Raw genomic sequence first — 20,708 nt, 5'->3', positions numbered from 1 at the left:
CTACGGAAAGCACTGTGATGCGCTAACATTCGTATGGCCCATTTTGTGGACATTTCTGTGTAGGCATGTTAAAGAAAAATAAAATCCCCAAGAATCGTTCCTCTGCATTTAACCCCTACCGCAAAGGAAGAGTAATTGACGGCTGACATTTGCTTGGTGGCCCGCACAAAGTAATCCCTTTAAAAAATAAATAATGCTGGCAGCATCCTTAGGAGTTAAAGTGGCTTCGTCTGCATCAAAGTGAGATGAAGGTGGAGAAGTTGGTATATTTCCTCTATGAAATAAGGCTAACAGGCAGGGAGGATTTAATGCTCCAACCCCCTTTCTCCATGTAGGAAATTAGATCAAAATAACACATATAGTAAAAAATCAAGTGGTGTGCCTGTGTCCATTTTCTTACCATCTGTCTTGTTAACTGACCAATTTAAAATGTCTCTCAATGAACATACTTTCCATTACATGTTCTTGTCTTTGTAATCGGTGGAATTTATAGATGTCTGCCAGTTAATGTTTGTTCTGTGATGGTACACTTAAAATGCTGAAACACATGCAGCCACCAGCATTCTAAGAGACACATTTTGTATCCAAAATGCACACTTTTATTGTGTACTTATTTCTACCCCGTATGATTGAATTAGCCAGCAGTCACTGCGTTCAAGCAGATTATTTTCACAAAACTGGGAGATTAACCTAGAAAGTGTACTGTCTAGTGTGATGAACCAGGAATGAGACGCGGACACAGAAGAGTTATGTTGATTGTTATAGACTTCATTCAAATAAGGAGGTTGACAAATGCCTTTCTGTCCCTGCTCTAAGCTGTATTTCCCTACCTCAACAAAAAGAAAGCGTCTGTCCGATGTCAGATCTCCAAAGCAAAATGTCCTGTGTTGCAAGTCCTATTTTGGCCCTGACATTCTAAAAGTAACTCTAAGATGCTACGGGTAATGTCTTTGTTTTGGAGTGCACAAATGTTCAAGTTTACCAAGAGGTACAACTTCAACATAAAGGCTTCCACTTGGTGTTTCCAAGTCCTGGGAATATCTCCCTTTCCTGGGTTTCTTTCCAGCAAAACAAAAAGTTCCAAAATGGAACCAAGTTCTTTGTAACTCAAGAAGATAACTTCCATTTCCTCTTCCTGATATTCTCTCCACAGACTTCTCTGCTTGGAACACAGTCAATTCCTTTCACAATCCCAAGGTTCATGGGTCTTCCTTAAGATTTGTTTCATACAATTAACTTTGCCTGGTATACTCTCCTACCAGGACTTTCTTACAAAAGGTTCACAAGTCTCTTACTTTCAAAGGTGGGTCTTGGACTGTTTAACTGCAGACTTGAGCCATTGCCATGCTTTTGATATGCAGGTATTCAGCCAACTTTAGTTAATCCCGTTTACTAGGGGGCACTGTTGCACGACTGGAAAATGGCCACCGCCTGATGTTGCTCCGACAACGGCCGACATATCCTTTATGACGATCCACACTGACCCAAAATTGGTGTGGTTTAGCCTGATGAGGAGGACCGTGGAATGCTGCAGTCTGGGGACTAAAACCAGGCTCCCTGCTTAGAAACACTGACCTCCCTGACGTTCCACTGGCCTGCTAAAACGCCCTATACCGGTGTTCCCACACACAGTGGAAACTGATCTCTGCAGGTGAAGTTGCCCTGCAGCTGACAGGGCTGCGGCCACTGGTGAGCGCACCGGGAGGGGGGTCTTGTTCTACCTGGTTCCTGTGTTGCGATATTGTGAAGTGACCCCGCTGCAGCTGAGGAAGCCTGCGGTTGGCGCAGTCCGATTGAGGGGCCTGGTGCCTGGAACAGGAGTACGGACCGAGCCGTGAAATCTGGCTGCATTGGGCCTGGGCCGGTGGTAGTGTGGGCCCCGCGGCTTGCTGCCGAAGTCTGGAATGGGACCCCGCGGGGAGTTGTGGGGTCTTGGTCGGGGTCGGGTGGAGGCCTTATCGGCCGTCCTGCCAGATTCAGCCCCCTTGGCATACAACTGATACACCAAACTTGCTCACGTCTAGGATCCCGCGCCTTTCTACGATTGGGCCCGAGCTCTGAGGGTGCATCGCTACAACAACTTCCCGGAGTGCTGAGGACTAGGCGGACTGCTTGGGCTTTGACCCCCAGGACTGAGAGTACTCCCCAGGTACTCTGGATCTGTTATCCCTTCATAATTAATGGCCAGTTTGTTGTCTGGACTAGGGCTGCACCAGGTGGAGGCCTGACCAGCGGCGGTTCGACGAGAGAGAGTGCTGGTAGCTTGGTCGGTACATGCGCGGGGCACTTCACCAATCTCACTTCCTTCGGCGCATGGGCTGGTGCTTGTCTGAGCTCCCCAAGTGCAGTGGTGGTTCTAGAGCTTGGCAGGAGGTGCTGGGGCTCACAAGACAAACCCCTGTTGAATCCTTGGCTTGGTGGGAGCACACAGTGACCAGACTCCCCTTGGGAGAGAGAGTGTTTGGCTGGGCCAAATACTACAAGACAACAGCAACATAGATTATGAACGACTATAGCTACCATCCAAGTATGGGCAAACTCAAAAAACAAGCCAAGATGGACCAGTTTGCTTAATCTGATCTGCCACCACCCCCTCCTGCTGCGACTCCTGGCCCGTCTCAGCTGGATGTCTCGGCCTTGAATCAGACATTACTGACCCTGAAGAACAGTACTGATAAGCTTGGAGCCAAAATTGATGCCCTAACATGCAAGGTTGATGTCTCTGCAGTCCAAATTGACAAGCTTTGTGGCTGTATGACCGAGGCGGAGCAGACGATCAGCAATGGGGAGGATAAGGGGGCCGTCTTGCAGTGAGAGGTCGCAGCACTCCTGCAAATGGTTAAGAAGGTGGCAGCAAAGAATTATGACCTTGAGAGCAGATCCAGAGAAGCAATATTTGTATCTTGGGGGTCCCAGAATCAACACCCGTGGACAATATGGAAACATTTATAGAAAAACTGCTCATGGAGGTCCTGGAGAGCCCCCTCCCGTTCACAAGCATGTTCATGGTGGAGCGTGCACACAGATCCTTTGCTGTCAGGACTACCCCTGGAGCTCCGGAACGTGCCATTATTGCCGTAACGTTCAATTACCAGGACAGAGAAATGCTGCTCCGAGCCTCCAGAGATGAGGAAGATCAGAGTTGGGGGTCAGTGTCGTACACCATCCCCTTGCTTGGAGCAGACCAACAGTGAACAACAACTCTCAGTACTGCTGGAGTTTACCCTGGCGTTTGGCCCAAAGATCGTGCCACCAGTTGCAAAGGACTTCAATTACCAACTCCCTTTGCACCCGAATCCCACGTGGAACGCCAAGTCATCACACAGCTAGCGGTACCCGGAAGAACCTGTATTTCTCTGTTGCAAGACTGCCGGACGACGCTCCTTAACCAGTTGCGTTCGTCTGGCAAGGTTGCTCCGGTCCGCGTGCATTTGTTTGCTAAGATCCTGCTTATTACCTGATCTGTGTTTTCCGATCTCCTGGCTTGCGCCACTGGAATCCTCTTCCTACAACCCTCCATTGATCTCTGGCGCATACTCCCCACGGACGGATACTTGTTACCTTCGACTTCGGCACTCTGTTTCCTCAACGACAGCCGCCTCCTATTCATGTAACAGTCTCTGGCGATTGATCCCACGTTTCTTCCTCAGCGCTGTAGTGGCCCCCGGCTGCAGTCTGCTTTTTCTTCCGTTCCTGAATTAGTGCTCTCATTTCCCTGGAACTTTATTCTTGCATTTTTCTCTGCAAGATTTCCCGTTCCTGGATTACTGTGGATCTCAAAGTGAACCCTATTCCTCCTTGTAACTTTGTTCTCTTTTGAAACTTTACGGAACTCTGGTCCATTGGACCTCTTCTGTGGAATCGGACAATTCAGAACTTTCAGTTGCCCTGCCTCCAGTGGGGGGTGCTTTAGTTGCACCCTCGTTCTGCCCAGGCTAGGTTCTCCTGCTCTACCTAATCTTCTCTAATCCTCTCCTGGTGGACTACTGAAGCCTGACCACTGTCCTGAGACGTCTTCTACCTGCAAAGAACCATCTAGCTGGCATTCTGTAAGTAGGTCCCGAACCTGCATAACAACCATTGCAGGCAGGAGTTGGGAATTGTCAGAAGGTGGTGTACTGTTATTTCTTGGAACAGTAAGGAGTTTGACTGTTGTGATTACTTTTTCTCCCTCCAGCTCTGCTGTTGCCCGGCCTTTTCACCTGAGCCCCCGGCCTGACAGATTATTTGTTAGCCTGCAGGCTGGGCTCTCTGGAGGAAAGTCTCTCCGTGATAGGAGACCCCACGTATCCCTCGACACTAGGGATACATCGGTGGATGGTGATCCTGACAGGCATCGACCTTCCGTCTTTTCCCATGTTTTAGCCTTTAGCCAGCAGGTACAGGACCAAAGAAAAAACGTTTCAAGCCGTTAAAAATATCCTACAGAGGAAGGAGGTGCGCTACTCCATGTTATTCCTGGCCAATCTTAGAGTGGTGCACAATGGCAGGGCAACTTCATCTGCTGAGGCTGTGGAACGCTCGCATTAGACCTCCCTGTCCCTGGTGGGTCTCCTCGCCGATCACCTCGTTGATCTGCTGCTGTATTCTGTCTGGTTCAATTACTGCGGTAATTTATTTATGAGGGATTGTGCGTTGTGAACTAGTCCCGTTACTAACTGGTATCAAAGCAATTATGTTGGAATATGCCTTCTGTCATAGGGAGCTAATCTACCCCCATCGGCTCCCCACTAACGCAGGCACTGTGGCCACTGCTTGGTGTTTTTTAATGGGGATGGTTCGGGTGGGGGGGATTTGGGGAGCCAGTAAGTTTGTGTTTCTGGTGTGGGCAGGGGCAGGATTTAGGTGGATTACAAATTATAAATTGCAGTGCAAATGTCTTCGCATTTGGGAGGTTGGGTGGAGTTGGGTAGCAGCACTAGTGGGTACTATTGACCTCGTTAAGCGACGTGCTCCCCCAGATCGACATTACAGTGATTAGTATGCAACTTTACGAGGCCCCAGAAGGAATCCCTGTACGGTCATAGTATGGGAATGCCTAAAGCCGACAAGGGGTCTGGAGATCACATCACATTGATGTATGGGTGTTCACCTGACTATGAATTATGTGTAAATATTTTATGCTTGCAGAAAACGCACCTGACACAGGATGTGGACCTTCCTAATATTGCTGGGTGGGGTACACCTTCATACATTTTTGAACTACGAGGTTATGTGAGCGGGTGATTTCAATGTTGCAATCTCCATGGGTCTGGATAGATCTTCTACCCACTTGCCATTCCCCCCCCCACAAAAAAACTCCCAAGGCGGCTCAGAAGTGGACAGCCATAGCAGAATACCAATGACTACATGTGCACCCCCTGCTAGTAAATATTGATTTGACTCGGATGTACACGGAAACTCCTCTAGGATAGATTATGTCATGGTAGCAGTGGACTTGGCTCAATATATTGTGGCGTCTAAGATACTTCCCCGGACCCTTTCAGATCACTCCCTGGTGATAATTTGCTTTTCGGGTCCTACCCGACCCCTTAGACAATTGAGCTGTCATTTCAGGTCATCAATGGATGACACGATTTTCCGGAAAGAAATAGCACTAGACACACAAACCTATTTTCAGGCTAATGAGGGTTCGGGACCAGACCCCGCAGTAGTATGGGAAGCCTTCAAGTTGTAGATCAGGGAGTGCTGTATTGCTAAGGAAGGAGGTGTCTTGAAGGCTTTGCGTAGATCTATGGATACAATTGAGTTGGAAATCAAGTGCTTGGAGTCACAACAGGGGGACCTTGATACTCCAGATGTCCGGACTCGATGGAGGGAAAGAAGGGAGGAAATGGCCTTCCTCACAGCCAGAGAGGAGTGGTATCTCGGAGACCCCATGTCATTGGTAGCATATGGTGAAGGGGACCACCCCAGCCGGACATTGGCCTGGGCCATGAAACACAAGCATCAATTGGATGCTATTGTGGAAATCGAGGACACAGAGGGGAACCCTAGTAGGGATCTTGAGAAGATCAAGAATATATTCTGACTTTTATGAACGCTTGTACACACCCCAATTGACTGCCGGACGTGATTCCATTGTACAAGATTTAAATAGGATAGCTTTGGGTTAGTTAGACCCGGCTCAAGGGGAGATCCTGAATGTACCCTCTCTGATGAGCTTAGTTGGATGATCCTCTCTCTCCCCCCAGTTGTAAGGCCCTAGGTTTAGATGTGATTACAGCTGAGCTATATAAGGAATATGCAGATCGCTTACTTTCTCACCTGCGAAACATGTACGACGTTGGCAGAGCTTCAGACATCTTGCCTGAATCCACTAGAACCGCCCTTGTAAAGGTATTGTTGAAAGCAACCAAAGACCACATAAAGTGCTCCTCGTACAGACCACTGTCACCTATTAATACGGACATAAAATCCTGGGCAAGATACTTGCCGACCGACTCCTACCATATATGCCTGCATTGATTCCTCCTGACCAAGCACATTTTATCCCTGGAAGATCTACCCAGAATAACTGGAGACGTCTGTTCACACTCCTGCATAACGTGAATCCCAGGGTTCCGATTGCTGTAGCCGCTCTGGACGTGCAGAAGGCCTTCGACTCAGTGGAATGGCCGTTCCTGTTCGAGGCCCTTTGGTATTCGGCTGTCCTATCTCTAGTGGTTCTGTCTATTGTACACAGTGCCTAGGGGGGGAGTGTATACTAACCGAATGATGTCTGATCACATCCGTCTGACACGTGGTACAAGGCAGGGTTGCACCTTGTCCCCCATCCTTTTTGCCCTGGAAGTTGAACCGTTGGCTTGCTGCTAACAGTAGTATCATGCTCACGGGGGGTGGTAAAGATCTATTCCCATATCGCCATAAACTCCCTATATGTGGACGACATGATGTACGTGAGACACACTAAGCAGAATTTACAGCTGCTGGTACGCGGGATCTTCAGATTTGGGGACCTCTTGGGATTGAAGATTAACTGGTCCAAGTCCGAAGTGCTCCCGCTGACTCCCGATGTTCGACAGACCGACATTGGAAAGGCCTTTAGATGGTGACCACAGGGTATTTGATACCTAGGAATCCTGGTGACCCCATCCTCGGGGGACTTATACAAGGAAAATGATGTCACGGCGCTCGGAATTGGCAGCACATGGTTGAGTTGTGTATCTTCCTCCCCATCTCCAGTGGGTCTGACTATTGTACACAGCGCCTAGCGCAGCATTGTATACTAACTGAATGATGTTATATATACCGATTTAGCCTCTGGCAGGCTTTTTGTCCCGTCTTGGAGGCCTAATGGTTCAACTGGTCTGGGCCGGTATTCAAGCGAGGCTGTCGTACGATGCCCTGGCCTTGCCTTATGAGCGGGGCAGTCTGGAGTATCTGTATCTGTATATTTATTTTGAGCGTTGCAGATACAGTGCTCTGTCTGGTCGTGTTCCTCTTCCACAGAACTCCCTCATATTATTCTTGAAAAAGCGACTACACACCCAAATGACGCAAGTGGTTATGGGGAGACATGGAGAGAGTAGAGCGAGCAGAGATCCAACCAGTGGAGATCACTTGCAGAGCCTGGGGTCAGCTACGGTGAGTTGTGGGGGAAGCAGGTTCGTCACTCCCTAGCCATGGCCATATATGGAGTTTGTGGGGTGCCACTTATTAATGAAAAAAATATTTCAGACTCATTTTGAAAGTTTGGGGGTTCATACCCTGGGGTTCTCGTACAAGAAGCGAAGTTCATCACATTGGACGCTCTGAATGTCAGGGGGGAAATGGACGGCAGTGACTATACTGCTGTACTTTCGGTTGAGAGAGATATTAAAGTCTAAATGGCCAGACTTTCCACATGCACCTGCAACCTCCCCAATACTTCAGTATGTTACTGCACCACTGACTACCAGCAAAATGGTCTCCTCTATCCCATAGGGTTATTAGATCACAGAAGGTAACTAGGAAGGGGAATTTATACGGTTAAATGGGAGTTGGCATTGGGAAGGGTGATTGCTGAAGAACAATGGAAGGTGGTCTGTATGCAGACGCGCAACCTGTCCCTGAAAAGTGGTTTCCGAGTAATCCATTTTAAATTTCTATTTCAAGTGAACTATTCCCCTGCCCGTCTGCATGGGTTTTACCCTGATAGATCCCTCCTATGTTTACATGTGGGTTTGACCTGGCTGACTTGTTCCATGTGGCTTGGAGCTGCCTGCAAATTCGACTGTTTTGGGTTAAAATAGAGGACTTTGATGCTATATACCCAAAGGCAGTACTCCGCAGATCTGTGGTTACTGGCTCTGATTGAGGGGGGGTTCTTGTGTGGATCAGAAATTGGTGGGAATGGCGTGAGCTCTGGCCAGATCCCTAATTGCTAGGACCTGGGGAAAACGCAAGGCTCTGTGTTTTCGCAGATCGGTAATTGGTACTATTGCCCGCTCAGGATTAGAGGAATAAGAAAGAACTAAGTTGACTTTGGCCTCGATTTGATTCACCTGTTGCTTATTTCTGGGTGGTTGTGATGTTATGGGTACATGGAAGATGTGTGAGGTGCTTTCATTGAACAATGTATGTCCGGGAGGTCGCTTCTTGCTTACTTATATCTACCAATTTTATTTGATTTGGTCAAGTGTATTGTGCTGCATAAGAATTTTCTTTGGTGGGGAGGGGGAAGCATTATGACAAGGGTGTTATTACCTTGTGTATCGTGAAAATATTAGAGAAAGTTTAAAAACAAAAACTGCATTTACTAGGCTTGCCACCCTCTCCCGCGGTGCTTGCCGTGAAGCGCCCCTGCGTCCCACCTTCCTCAGCTGGGCTCACCGGTCATGTGTGGCCGCTTCTGGTTGCTGTAACACTCTGGTAGGTAGTGAGAGCGTTTCATCCTTTCTCCAGTCTCCGCCTGGCTTCCGCTATCTGGAGGCAGCGTTCCACTGTCGCTGCCCATGCAATGTGAGGGCTCTAGTTCTCCCGTTTCTTCTCGGCCGGACCGGCAGACCTTCCACGTCACACAGCTCTCGGTTTGCCCTTCTCTCCTCTGCGAACCTCGCATGCAGACCGGCTCCTGCCAAGCTGTTTCTCCTTTCAATAAAGGCCACCTGCTCCTATGAGCTTCCCAGACTTCATCGGCTGTTCTAGATTTAAAACTCCCGCCACAGTGCCACTCCTTCCAACAACTAGAGCACGGAGTGGGCTTCCATGTTCTAATGGTCTTCATTACTCCATTCTTCCTCCTCATCGCAGTATCTTTAAAGGATATAGCATATAGCATTAAAGGATTGTTATGCTTTGACAAAATAAGGCAGTACTGAAATACTAATTTAGAAAGCAATAACTCTAAAGGGCTGCCAAATTTTGAGACCCGTGTCATGAGATTATTTGAAATAGGGTAGTGAACTATTTTTCTTTTGTATATTATTTATTTCAGTATGAAGTTATCAAATAATTTTTTTTAACGTTAGTCCACTTTAAGAGAATATCCATACATGCATAAACTATGAACTACTATAAAAAAGGATTGGTAAATGATTGGAAATGGATGAGATAAGTGTTGCAGTAGGACAATTACTAAAGAACCGCGTCATATAGCCCTGATCTTTCGCACATATATATGTGACGGGTATTGTTCATTAGATAGCAGATAAAGCATGACTGGAGGAAAGCTATTAGATAGTAATGGACAATAAGAGCGAAGAGCTGTCGGCCCTTGTATAAGCACGAAGCACTTTATAGGAATGCTAGAGCATATGATTGTCACAAACATGGCACTAAGCGCATAGCACGTTATTCCATTAATATAGTGTATTTAATTGTTTTTAATTTCAATTTTACTTTAGTAAAATTTAGTACTTGAGCACTTTAGTACTTGAAGGGAGGGGCCTGGATAAAAAGGCCAATTCTAAAGCACTATATAGCAATGTAACATCATTTAAGTATAACTAATATAGTGTGAAGCTTAAAGCACTGTTATGACTTGGTGGTCGTGAAGATTATGGGGCCTCTTTCCACAAGTTCCGCTCAGAAAGATGCAAATAACTTTCTGAGCAATCCTTGAGGCCACAGGTTTTTTGAGTGCCGAAGAACGCCAGGAACCAGGCACACCGGTGACCCCTCGACCGCTGTAAAGCAAGCAATGGGTCAGTACAATGGCAAACAATATACTGAATTACGAGGTAACCAGTATCAAGGGGCTTACCAAGGGTCTGGGGACATGAAGAACACAGATGAAAAATGAAGGTGTACCGTGGGGCTGCAGAGTGTAGCGAGCAGCAGTGAATAGGCGTAGATGGCTGTAGAAATAGGCACTGCAAGACCTGTATGGAAAGGGTACTCCAGCAGGTAACAGAAGAGGAAATCCGAAAACAGTCCGTTAAGAGTTCCAAGGTCAAAAGCCAGCCAAGTTCGTCGTAACCAGGGGGTAATCCAAAGGAGTCCAAAAATACAGTTCCAAGGTCCTGAAAACAGCAGAGCAAAACAGTGTCCAAGGGCTTGACAGGGGATTCCAAGAAGAACAGTCCGTAATCCAGATTCAAGATGAGGAGACAGGAAGACGCCGAACAGTGCCTTCTTTGGGTCAGCTGTGAAGCACTGAATGAGCGTTCCCTCTCCGGTTTTAAAGGGGCCTAGCAGTGTCACATGACCCATCACGTGACTGATGATGTAGCACGTTTCCTTGTCACATGACCCAAGTTATCAAAATGCTGCCGGGTCTTCCTGAGGGCGGGACGAAAAAGCCGGCGTCTCCGTTGACTGTCTCTAAGACGCCTGGGCAACTGCCAACGTTGCAATGGATGAATATGACCATAGCGTGTTAGATGTCCTTGTGTGCGCCGCTGCCGTGCTGCTTGAGGGAGGGAGTGAGGGCATGGAAGGCAGATCAGGAGCTGAGATGGAGGGCTTAGTGACTGCACGGGTGTTCGTGTGCGTAAGGTGACCAGTGGATGGTGTAACAATCACTTTATTATAATCTGCACTTTATGATACCTAATGTTGAGGAGTTCATATGAAATGCTATGTGACAGAAACCAAAAGGCATTAGCACTGTCATACACATGACAATGCATGCTGACTATCTGATTTACAATATCCTGTAACATTGAAAATATGGCGTATGCCTGAAGTTGCATTTGTTTTGATTTGGGCTGTTTGCACAATTTATTTGAATTATCTAACAAAAACTGCACGTCAATTCCAATAATACAGTATACAATGGGGAAAATACTATGTACAAAAAGTAACACTGAAATGGTTACATAGAGACCGGCACATATTGGTAAAGTTTCAAATGAAACAAAAACACAGGACTAACCCATTGAAGAGCAATGTTAGACCTTTTTCTATGTTAGTTACCAACTAGGCATGTGTGAATAAATTAAGTGGTCTAACATAAGCAAAATCATGTGACCAAGCTACCAGGATTAGCGAAACCCGACATCTGTTGCTTCTGCCTCCCATTTAAACTCATTTGGAGCGTAATGGAAGAGACGTTTTAAACTTTAATATGAAAATAGAAAGGTGAGTTTAACTTGGAAACCTGGTAGCTGATGTCTTTATGGAATAAAAAAAACTGCTAATCCACTAACTACGTTGGACTTATCTGCACCTGTGTTTTCACATTGGGGAATATATATATATATATCTCATTGTCATTACAGGATATTGTGGGAGGCCATTAGCAAGTCTTCTGGGATTTTGATGGGGGTTACCACAATATGCCATTAACACATGAGGAATAAAGGGAACATCCCTAAAAGGAAAAGGGGAAATTCCTGGTCTTATCTGAGGACGCCAATCCCCCACCATGAGGGTCGCCTCCCCTCATGTGGCCCTCCCTCACATAGCCATCCTCAGGATCAGGTGGTGGCTGCCATCCCCTGGCCACATGAGGAGTGGCTGCCTCTGGGAAAGAAGTGATGACATCATCGGCTTCAACACGCTAGACTGTGTTGTTCTTGAATTTGACATCACATATGAATATATTGATCTGCACATCAGTCACTGAGCTTGAAAATGTCATTGCAGAGACAAACCTGCTTTATTAATAGGTTTTGTGTTCCTCTACTTTTTCTGACTAGGTTTGTGTACGAGACAGAGCGCTCCGATCAATTTTAGCGGTTCGAAAAGTTAGCAGAGAAACGGCAGAAAAGGCGGTTGATGAAGTTTTTGACTCCTGTTTCAGTGATCATGAGCCTTTTGGAAGGATCCCACACAGCAAAAGCGATGCGCAATATGCGTACCGAGAGTATCGGAACCGTGATCGATATTATGGGAATCTATGAAAAGGACTGGCTTAAAATTCTTAATAGCCACGTGGTGATCTGTTTAACCATTCATGGACTTTTGACAAATGCCCTTGTTGTCCCAGAACTTACGTTCTAAGCTGTACTTTTTTCATGAATGTGAAAAAATCGAAATAAAAGTTTTGAAACCCATCCTGTTAAAATGTTTTAACTGCATGCTATGTACAACATGTTCATCGGGAGGCTGTGGTCTTAAAAGCCAGTAAGATTGAAATTACTTATGCAATTTGTTGCGAAAATAAATATGGAGTAGGTTAAGGTTGGACTTGTTTTTCGACACTTTGCGGGATGTTTCATAATGGATGTTATCCATGCCAATTAATTGATGCTGGGATTACAATGAAGTAATGCCATGGTTGGGAAGACTGCATTTACAGTGGCCCGTGGTAGTCCTGCTAAAGTCACCTTTGCAGCACTGATTTTCATGCTTCAAAGTAATCTGCCACAGGCTCCTATGGTTTTGCATTATCTAGTTTTCTAGAAGATGCAGTACATGTTGAAAATGTAATGGTCCATAATCTGCAAAAGTGTAGACACGTTTATTTAAATTTGTCAATATTGGTGAATGCCCTGTGTTAAGTTGCGTCTGTTTTTAAACAAACTCTATACCAAACTATTGGTACGAAAATAATTTTATTGTAAAATAAGGACTCACAGTTCGTAAACTGTGATAATTGGAAATGTTACCAGAACTATAATGGCTCAAAATTAACAATTTTTGACAGTATGTGCTCTTCTAATAGAGTAAAACCTGAAGGCTCCTACCTCCTTTTCCTGTTATCCCTGACCCAGTGAAACCCCCTCCGCCCTTTCATTTTTCCATCTTTTCTTTTTCTCATTTCCCCCTTTTTCTAATCTAGTCTCCTAAACCTACCAGCATCTCTTCCTCACAAATGGATTGTATTTCTATGAAAAACAATTGTGGTTCTAAAAATGTTTCTCCTCTTTCGTATACTATAAAATGACAATTTGGTACAAATGATTTGCTTTAAAATAAGAATTCACGTAGTATAATCCTATGCGCTCCTCTGCCGCGTAGTATAATCCTCCAAGTAATGCAAAACTGTTCTTCTCTGCTAACTCTTAGAAAACAGTGTTTCACTTCTTTACTGTGCTATTGGGATTACCAGTAAATGGGGCTTTTATGCATTCCCTAAATGTGTGAGTAGTCTTTGTTTCTCAGCATATTTCAACTTTCCATTTGAACAAGTAAGAATTAGATTTTCTGTAGGTGTTACTGTGTTTATAACATCCCTTAATTTTTCAATTTTGTTTGGGTGGGACTGGAAGTTAAAAACCTCCTTATATGCTACTTTCTATGTTTTTTTTTAGGAGGTTTGTTGTATGTGGCGATCCTTGTAGTAGATGTGATACAGTTCAAAACCTGCTACCACTATGAAAAGCTGGTGTGATTGACCTCGCCCCAACATTTGTAGTTTCTTATTTCACGTGGTTGTCCAATCTGAATGGTGCTAAATAAACTCAAGTTTTCGGTTCCCTGCTGTATTCATTTGCGTACTTTTTGTTGTTAAGCAGTTGGGGGAGCTATTTGGTTATCTTAAGTACTGTGTAAGAAATGTAATAGTTCTCACAATGATTATATGTGGGATAGAGTACTCCCAACTCTATTTCAAGAATACTGCAAGTCAATCTGTGACAATGTTCTTTTCCAAATATTGGTTAAACCAAGGTCTACTATTTATTTTACCTGCCAATTCTAAGAAGATATCATGTGTTAACTTTTTAGAGGATATATCTATTTCAGGGACTCATGTTAAACTGAAATATCCCTCAATAATAAATTGGCCACCTAGAATTTTAAGCTCTTTATGTATTTGTAGTTTTAGAGAAATGTCCGATTGATTATGGATGTAATGATCTGTTATTTTAATGAATTCTCGCTAGTTTGTGACTAACTACCCATCTTTCCCTCTTATCCACGTTGACCTGTATGCAATTGCTTCAACCCAGTAAATGGCCCGCGGTTTGCATGTAGAGTGGAGGCCATTTACGTTCAATCTGTCGTCCTTGTCACATCTTCATATGTGCTTTCCCTACAATTCATACATGGATTCAATTCATAAATAGATCTATGTACTTGGTGGGAAGGGGGTTAATTATGGCACTCGTTTTTTAAGTTAATGAATTTAGGTTTTGCTGTATATCCTGGTTTCAATTGTGCCTGCCTCTGTTCAGTATTCTAATTTTGTGCTTCCCCATTCTCTCCTCTTTGCCCTCTTAACCTCTTTTCATCGTGTGTCCAGTGTTGTGACCCTTCCCTCTCATTTGCATTCTGGGGTTTAGAATTTGGATGTATTTTGGTCTTGTCAATTTTTCTGCATCTGTACTGGTACATGCACATTTAAATTAGTCTCCATCTAATGGATAAAATACCTTAAGCCTTCCAGGATATTGTATGTAAAGCTGACCATTATTCTGTGTGACTTGTGGTTTTTTGGCAGCCACCAGGCTGATCTCAGAGTGCTTTGTTTGTTGTTGCTTTTCCTCTAACGATAGCGTCTTTTCTAATGGATTTGTATTAAAGCTTATGATCATGTTTTTTCAACAAATTCTGGTACCTTTATGATCCTTACATTGCCTCAGAACCCACAGTGTTCTAATTCTCTGGTTTGGGATTTTCAGGGTAGCTATTGCCTGGTCTGCTGCTATTTCCTTACATAAGTGTCTTTCTGGTCTTGACTATCTCTGAATCATTGACCTGTTCTGGAAATTTATTTTTCGCCTTCATGTCAAGGAATTGCACTGATGGTGCCTGGGCATTTAACTTTTTCAGTGACCGATATCCCTTCAGACCAGTTTACTTACAACTTTTTCAAGATGTTGGTCATGGTTGAATCCTGATTTTTCAAATGTGGGTTATTTCACTTCGGGTTGTTCTTCTCATCCAGCATTATATACGTTCAGTGTCTGACATGCTGATTTCAATCTCTGTTTTTGCCTCTAGTTCTGTTTGCTTGCTCTTGTAGTGGGGTTTCCTATCAACCTCTCCAACCCCTAAATGATTATGTTCTTTTCTTTCTTCAACTCTTGTCTGAATTTTTGTTCTGCTATCGTATCCATTTCCTGACAGTTCATTCATGCTCTTCACACTCTCTTCACTTGAGTTGCTATGACTCTTATTATTGTTTTGTTCATAAAAGTATTTATTTACGTTCAGGTTCCCAGCTGCCTGCATACTCAAGGCTTTATCCGGACATAACTCATTCTTTACTTGTTTTGTCACATCGTCCAATTCTATCATTAGAGATATTATTTGGATTTTTGTTTAGTGCAGGCTCTTTCAAGAGGGTCTTGGAGCGCCTTACACGGTTTGAATAATGAACATTTTGGAGTGAAGTTACACAATGTTTTCCGGAATTGATAGGAAGACTAGGATGGACAAATGATTAAAGTAAAAGAGGGCAGGGTTATGTATGGATAATTTGTATGTTTTGAGGCTCTTTCTGAAAGTGGTGATGGAGGATGCACTGCGTATGTGGAAATGTTGTGTGTTCCATGCCATGGGTGCCCATTCGCTAAATGCTGGTTTTTGTGTGCATGGAGTTTGCAGCATGGACTGTGTAGGTGGTGTGGCTGGGTTGTCTCGTGTTTGTGTTGGTTTCAGATTGTCATGAAGGTAAGTTGGAGTTTCGATGTGGATGGCTTTGGAAACAATGAAGAGTACTTTGAAGGCAATTCTTTGGGGTTTGGGGAGCCAGTGGAGATGGGCAAGAGTGAGGGCGATGAGTGAATGTTTGGGTAGGTGGAGGATGAGTCTGGTTGCTGCATTTTTTGGCTTGCAGTGGGGCAAGAGTGTTGTTGGGGAGTCTATTGAGAACATTTCCATAGTCCGGCTTCGAGAGAACCAGTGATCGGACTGTGGTGCATAAGTCATCCGGAGGAAGGTTATGTCTGATTTTGCGTACAAGGTGTAGTTGTAGATTGCATGTTTTGGTGACCACGGCTATGTAGTGTGTGAAGGAAAGGCGGGGTCAATGGTGAAGCCAAGGGATTTAACAGGTGTGGAGAGGGATATGTGTAGGTTGTCGGGACAAGTTCTTGATTCAGGGGGTGCGATCGGGTCTGTGCCTTGGGGGAGGAGGGGACATATGACGAGGTTTTGTGTTTTGGAAGGGTTGAGTTTGAGGAGGTGGGTGGCCATCCAGTTTGTGATGGTGGAAGGACAGCTTAGGAGGGTGTGGGGTTATGAAGGGGATGGAATTTGGAAGTATATTTGTGTCGCCTCCGTATTGGTGGAAATGTACGTTGTGCTTGCTATGGGTCTGTCCAAGCAATTCAACTTGTAGGAGGAGTGAAGAGAGGGAGGATTCTTGCGGGACCGCATATTTGACATGTGTGGGGTCTGATTGATAAGGTGGCATGGAGACAAAGTGAGTCCCATCTGTGAAAAGGGAGGTGAACCAGTCGAGTATGGTGCCAGAGAGATTCAGCCTGTGGGCTACGGTGTCTAGTAGAATGGTGTAGTTGAAAGCTGAGGAGAGGTCGAGGCGTAAGGGTAGTGCTGTGTCCTTTGTCTGTAATGCAGTGGAGGCCATCGAGGATGTGAAGAGTGGTGGTCTCAGTGCTGTGTCCAGGCCAAAAGCCAGATTGGAATGGGTTGAGTAGACTGTTTGAGGTGATGTGTTGTTTCAGTTGGGTATTTACAAAGCATTCCATGATTCTGGCAAGGTGTGGTAGGATAGTAACGGGGCGCTAGTTAGTGGCGGCTTTTTGACTGGCTTTATCATACTTGTATCATACTGAAGTTCAGATGCTTTGTTAGAAAGTTGCCTCTCTAACATATTACTTTTTATAAGCTGGTCATATTTAAGTCCATCAATATAGACTTCAGCATTCCATGGTTCTAAGGATTTACTATACACTTTTGTTTTACACTCTAATGGTATTTTTTTTAAACGTGATTATTATATTTAGATAGCTGAATTCTTGGACTATTATCCCATCTGTTGATAACATTAGCTAATCTATTAGGGGGAAGTGAAGCAATACTCGAGGTTTGGGCTAAAATAGCGGATCTTGATTTCCCCCTCCACCCCAACTAAAACCATCTGGAATCTTGCATTGGGTGCATGTTCGGGGAGTGAAATTGCGATTGGATGACCAGAAGCTAAATGCTGCTCCTGGGTCAGGCATCGCCAGTAGGCAGGAGCTAGTACATAGCGGTGTCAAGTTTCGAAAACATAGTTTCGAAATACAAAAGTTTCGGAACAAAAGGATCACAATGTACATTTTTTTTTGGTTCGTATAGTAAAATTAGTGCCCCCCCCCCCCCCCCAAAAAAATGCATTCGAATTATTTTTTTTCTCGATCGTTTTGTGTCAAAACTTTTGTATTTCGACACTGACTGTCGAGCAAGTGACTATAAACCGTACATAGCTCATCAAAAATCTAACCTGCACATGAGATGCATGTATATAGGTTACGTTATCCTTTAGATGTCCACTAGATGTCTCCTTTATTCTCCTTTATACACATTCCCTATGTGAGAAACTCATGGTGGCAACAAGTAAGACAGACACAAATGTTCACAGTTCAACAGTGTTTATTGAACAATGAATGCTGTATGCAGGTCTGAAAAACGCTAAACCTAAATCTAAAATGGGAGAAAGTGTCAACCATCAAATGAATGTAAGGCAGTCCTAGTGGTGTTGTGTCAAACAAAAGGGGCCTATACTAAGAAACCTATTGCCAAGCCTTACAACTAGTACAAAAAGGTTGTGGGATAGTAAGTGTTTTCAAATAAATGTCAGGATGCGGTACCCTGGGTCTCCCATTCCCCACGTTTTGCATACAGGGTAAGATGGGAGCTTGGAGCATAGCATAGTCTCGGCCTTCCCCAGCACGAGACGACCTTGCCAATGGCAGTTCTCCAGACCGATGATGGGCAAGTCTCGCTTCCTTTTGAAAGTCTCTTGCCTTCGGGGGCCTGACGTGTTCAATAACAAACAAAAGTTCCTTTAACCAAATAAGTTTGTTAGGGTGATGATGATTCACCTCCTGGGGGCCCCTCTTCTTGGCGCTGACGATTGTCAATTGTAATCCACAGTTTAGATTGTGTGATTGTTTCACCCCTGGGTCCCCCTCTTCTGGACGCTGAACCCTTTGCGTATCGTATTCTTTAATTTATGTCAGTTCTTTTCTTACTTGAATTTTGGATGATAGCTTTCCCCTGGATCTCCGGCGATCAGGCTTGGACCCCTCTTGACTGTCAGTACTCGGGTGATGGCTTTACCCCTGGTTCTCCCTCGGCCGGGCTTGGACCTTTTTTGACTGCTGGTACTTGGGTGATATCTTGATCTCTGGCATCCCTCCTTCGGGTTCATTCTAGCAGTTTCTTGAACTTTTGCTTTCACTTTTCTCAATCTTGTGGGCGCTGACCCTTCTTTACTTTTTCTGTTTTAACACAGTTCAATGTTTGCGGGATTCACCTCCCTTTCTTTCACATTGCTTGTAGATCAGTCTTTCCATAATCCAGGGATTTTGCTTGACCCTTTGTATGACCTATTTGACCTATTTCGCTGGCCCTCCTACGGCTTTCTGGTATTTGTAGTTTCGCTCAGATGGGGATCGACCAGAGTCTCTTGCGTTAGCACCCTCGTGGTGCCAGTGTCCGATTTCCCTCTGTAGCTAGTCTCCCCTTAACACTTTTACAGTTCTTTCATAGTTCATCAGATTTGGTTCAGAACTTGCCACTTTGTGATTCTCATTCAACACAGCCCGGTTCTTATCGGTTCTCTCCTCGACTCACTGGCTGTGATGAACCGCTTGGCTTTTAACTTCTCTGGAGTCAAAGCCTGTACCATGGGTGCGGGAGCTTCCCTCATTCCTGCTTATCGGCGTAAGCTTGCCCCGTGTAGCGTTAACATCTGCTGCAAGACTCTGGTGCTATTGTTCAGTGTTAGGCTCTCTTACACAAAGGGTCTGCGGGTCTGGTACGAAAAGGGTAAGGTCACTTGTCTCCTGCCGCCTTTCTCCTTCTCTTGAACTGCCACACCTGCTTAGCCATCTCGTCGTGCTCGCCTTGCTCCCACTGTGCTCTCTGGCTTCACCTTTTATCCATATGGGGAAAAGGAAGGGCAATCAGGTGTGTTTTTAAATTAATTGCCCGACCCTTGTGTCGGGACATGTCAGGTAAATAGGTGCATTACAAGTCTGTGATCTATCGTAATGTGAGAAAGTGTTCAGAATGGAAAAGGGGGGTCGTATAACTCCTGAGTATCCTACGGGGTAGGATGAAGAAAAGGTGTTGTCCTATGGGATATAATGGGGAAGGTTTGCGACATAAATTTGAATGGCCGGGATGAAGAGCAAAATATAGGCGATTGTGGGAATTGTAGCATTCTATCTCAGCAGGTTGGGAGTGCAGTCAGAGGAACGTGAAGAAGAATGCTTGGGAGTATTTGAATAGAGAACAGGATGGAAAGAATTCTGAAAGGCGTTTTTTGGTCCTGATGGGGTTCCGATGGGTGAAAGAGCTGATGAGCGGGAATAGCTTAGAAAAGCTTCAGGAACTATGTTCCCCTCACCATCCTCCCCGTGATGGTACTGCGTCTCACCTGGGGTATTCCTCCAAACATAACCCCGGGTTCCCCTACCCAGGTAATCCTGTCCCACTGGTCCACCCCCAGGAACTGGATCCAACAGCGATGTCCATATCTTGGCTACCTAAATAAGGGATTCTCGAGGTCGTACTGGGAGAATACCCTCCTGTTTCTCACACCAGACATACAGATTTCATATCATGTAGGTGTGATGCTGGAAATGCATTGGAGGGACAGGGCCTCCATGTCCTTGTCCTGTAGTCCTTTTATCATGCGTGTTCTGTTATTTTCTGCACAGGAATCCATGTGGGACTCCTGGCAGTGCAGCTCTTCCTCTTTTTAGTTTGGTGTACAGACCCTTGGGATACCCTTATGGCACCCATGGGTGGGGGGTACAATCCTGTAACCCTAGTGTATGTTTTGGGCTCCTGTGTGTGGCTCGCAGAGCAGGGTATGGGCTGGTGGCAGCTCCTTGCTGAATTTGACAGGTGTTCTGAGTATCCTCCTTTTTGTGGCTACCCATGCCCTGCCATTGTAATTAGTTGATTCCTGATAGGAGACCAGATGGCCCCTTTGGCCTCCCGCTTTCTGTTGCCCGTTACCTTGTTTTCCCAAAGTCGTGGAAAGCCCTGACTCTGTCCCTTCCCCTGACTGGCTGTTGGGTGGAAGTTCTATATATGGTATTGTGGGGAAGTGCAGGCCAGACTGGCTGGAGCCTTCCCAGTGACTGGATGTTGTGGGTACGTCCTTAGGGTGGGACCAATATGCATTTCATGTTGTGGGTGTCTTGTTTCTGGTATGTGACACAAAGACTGAGACAGCCCTGCCCGAAACTGGTATGAATGCAGTGTAGAGT

The 20,708-nt window shown here is 45.2% G+C and overlaps 1 protein-coding gene across 4 annotated transcripts in view; it reads left to right on the top strand.

The window, feature by feature from the left end:
• Positions 1–13,787, top strand: part of ATP23 (ATP23 metallopeptidase and ATP synthase assembly factor homolog) — an 80,223-nt gene extending 66,436 nt beyond the window's left edge. For all 4 annotated transcript variants that reach the window (XM_069629869.1, XM_069629866.1, XM_069629867.1 and 1 more), the window contains one exon: positions 12,066–13,787. In XM_069629869.1, the coding sequence (XP_069485970.1) occupies positions 12,066–12,269 (204 nt within the window). In that variant the 3' untranslated portion in view covers positions 12,270–13,787. The remainder of the gene's footprint in view (positions 1–12,065) is intronic.
• Positions 13,788–20,708: the final 6,921 nt, after the last annotated feature.

Source organism: Ambystoma mexicanum, chromosome 12, assembly GCF_040938575.1.
Source record: "Ambystoma mexicanum isolate Mex_15411 chromosome 12, UKY_AmexF1_1, whole genome shotgun sequence".
Classification (NCBI taxonomy): domain Eukaryota; kingdom Metazoa; phylum Chordata; class Amphibia; order Caudata; family Ambystomatidae; genus Ambystoma; species Ambystoma mexicanum.
This window is presented reverse-complemented; position numbering and strand designations above follow the sequence as displayed.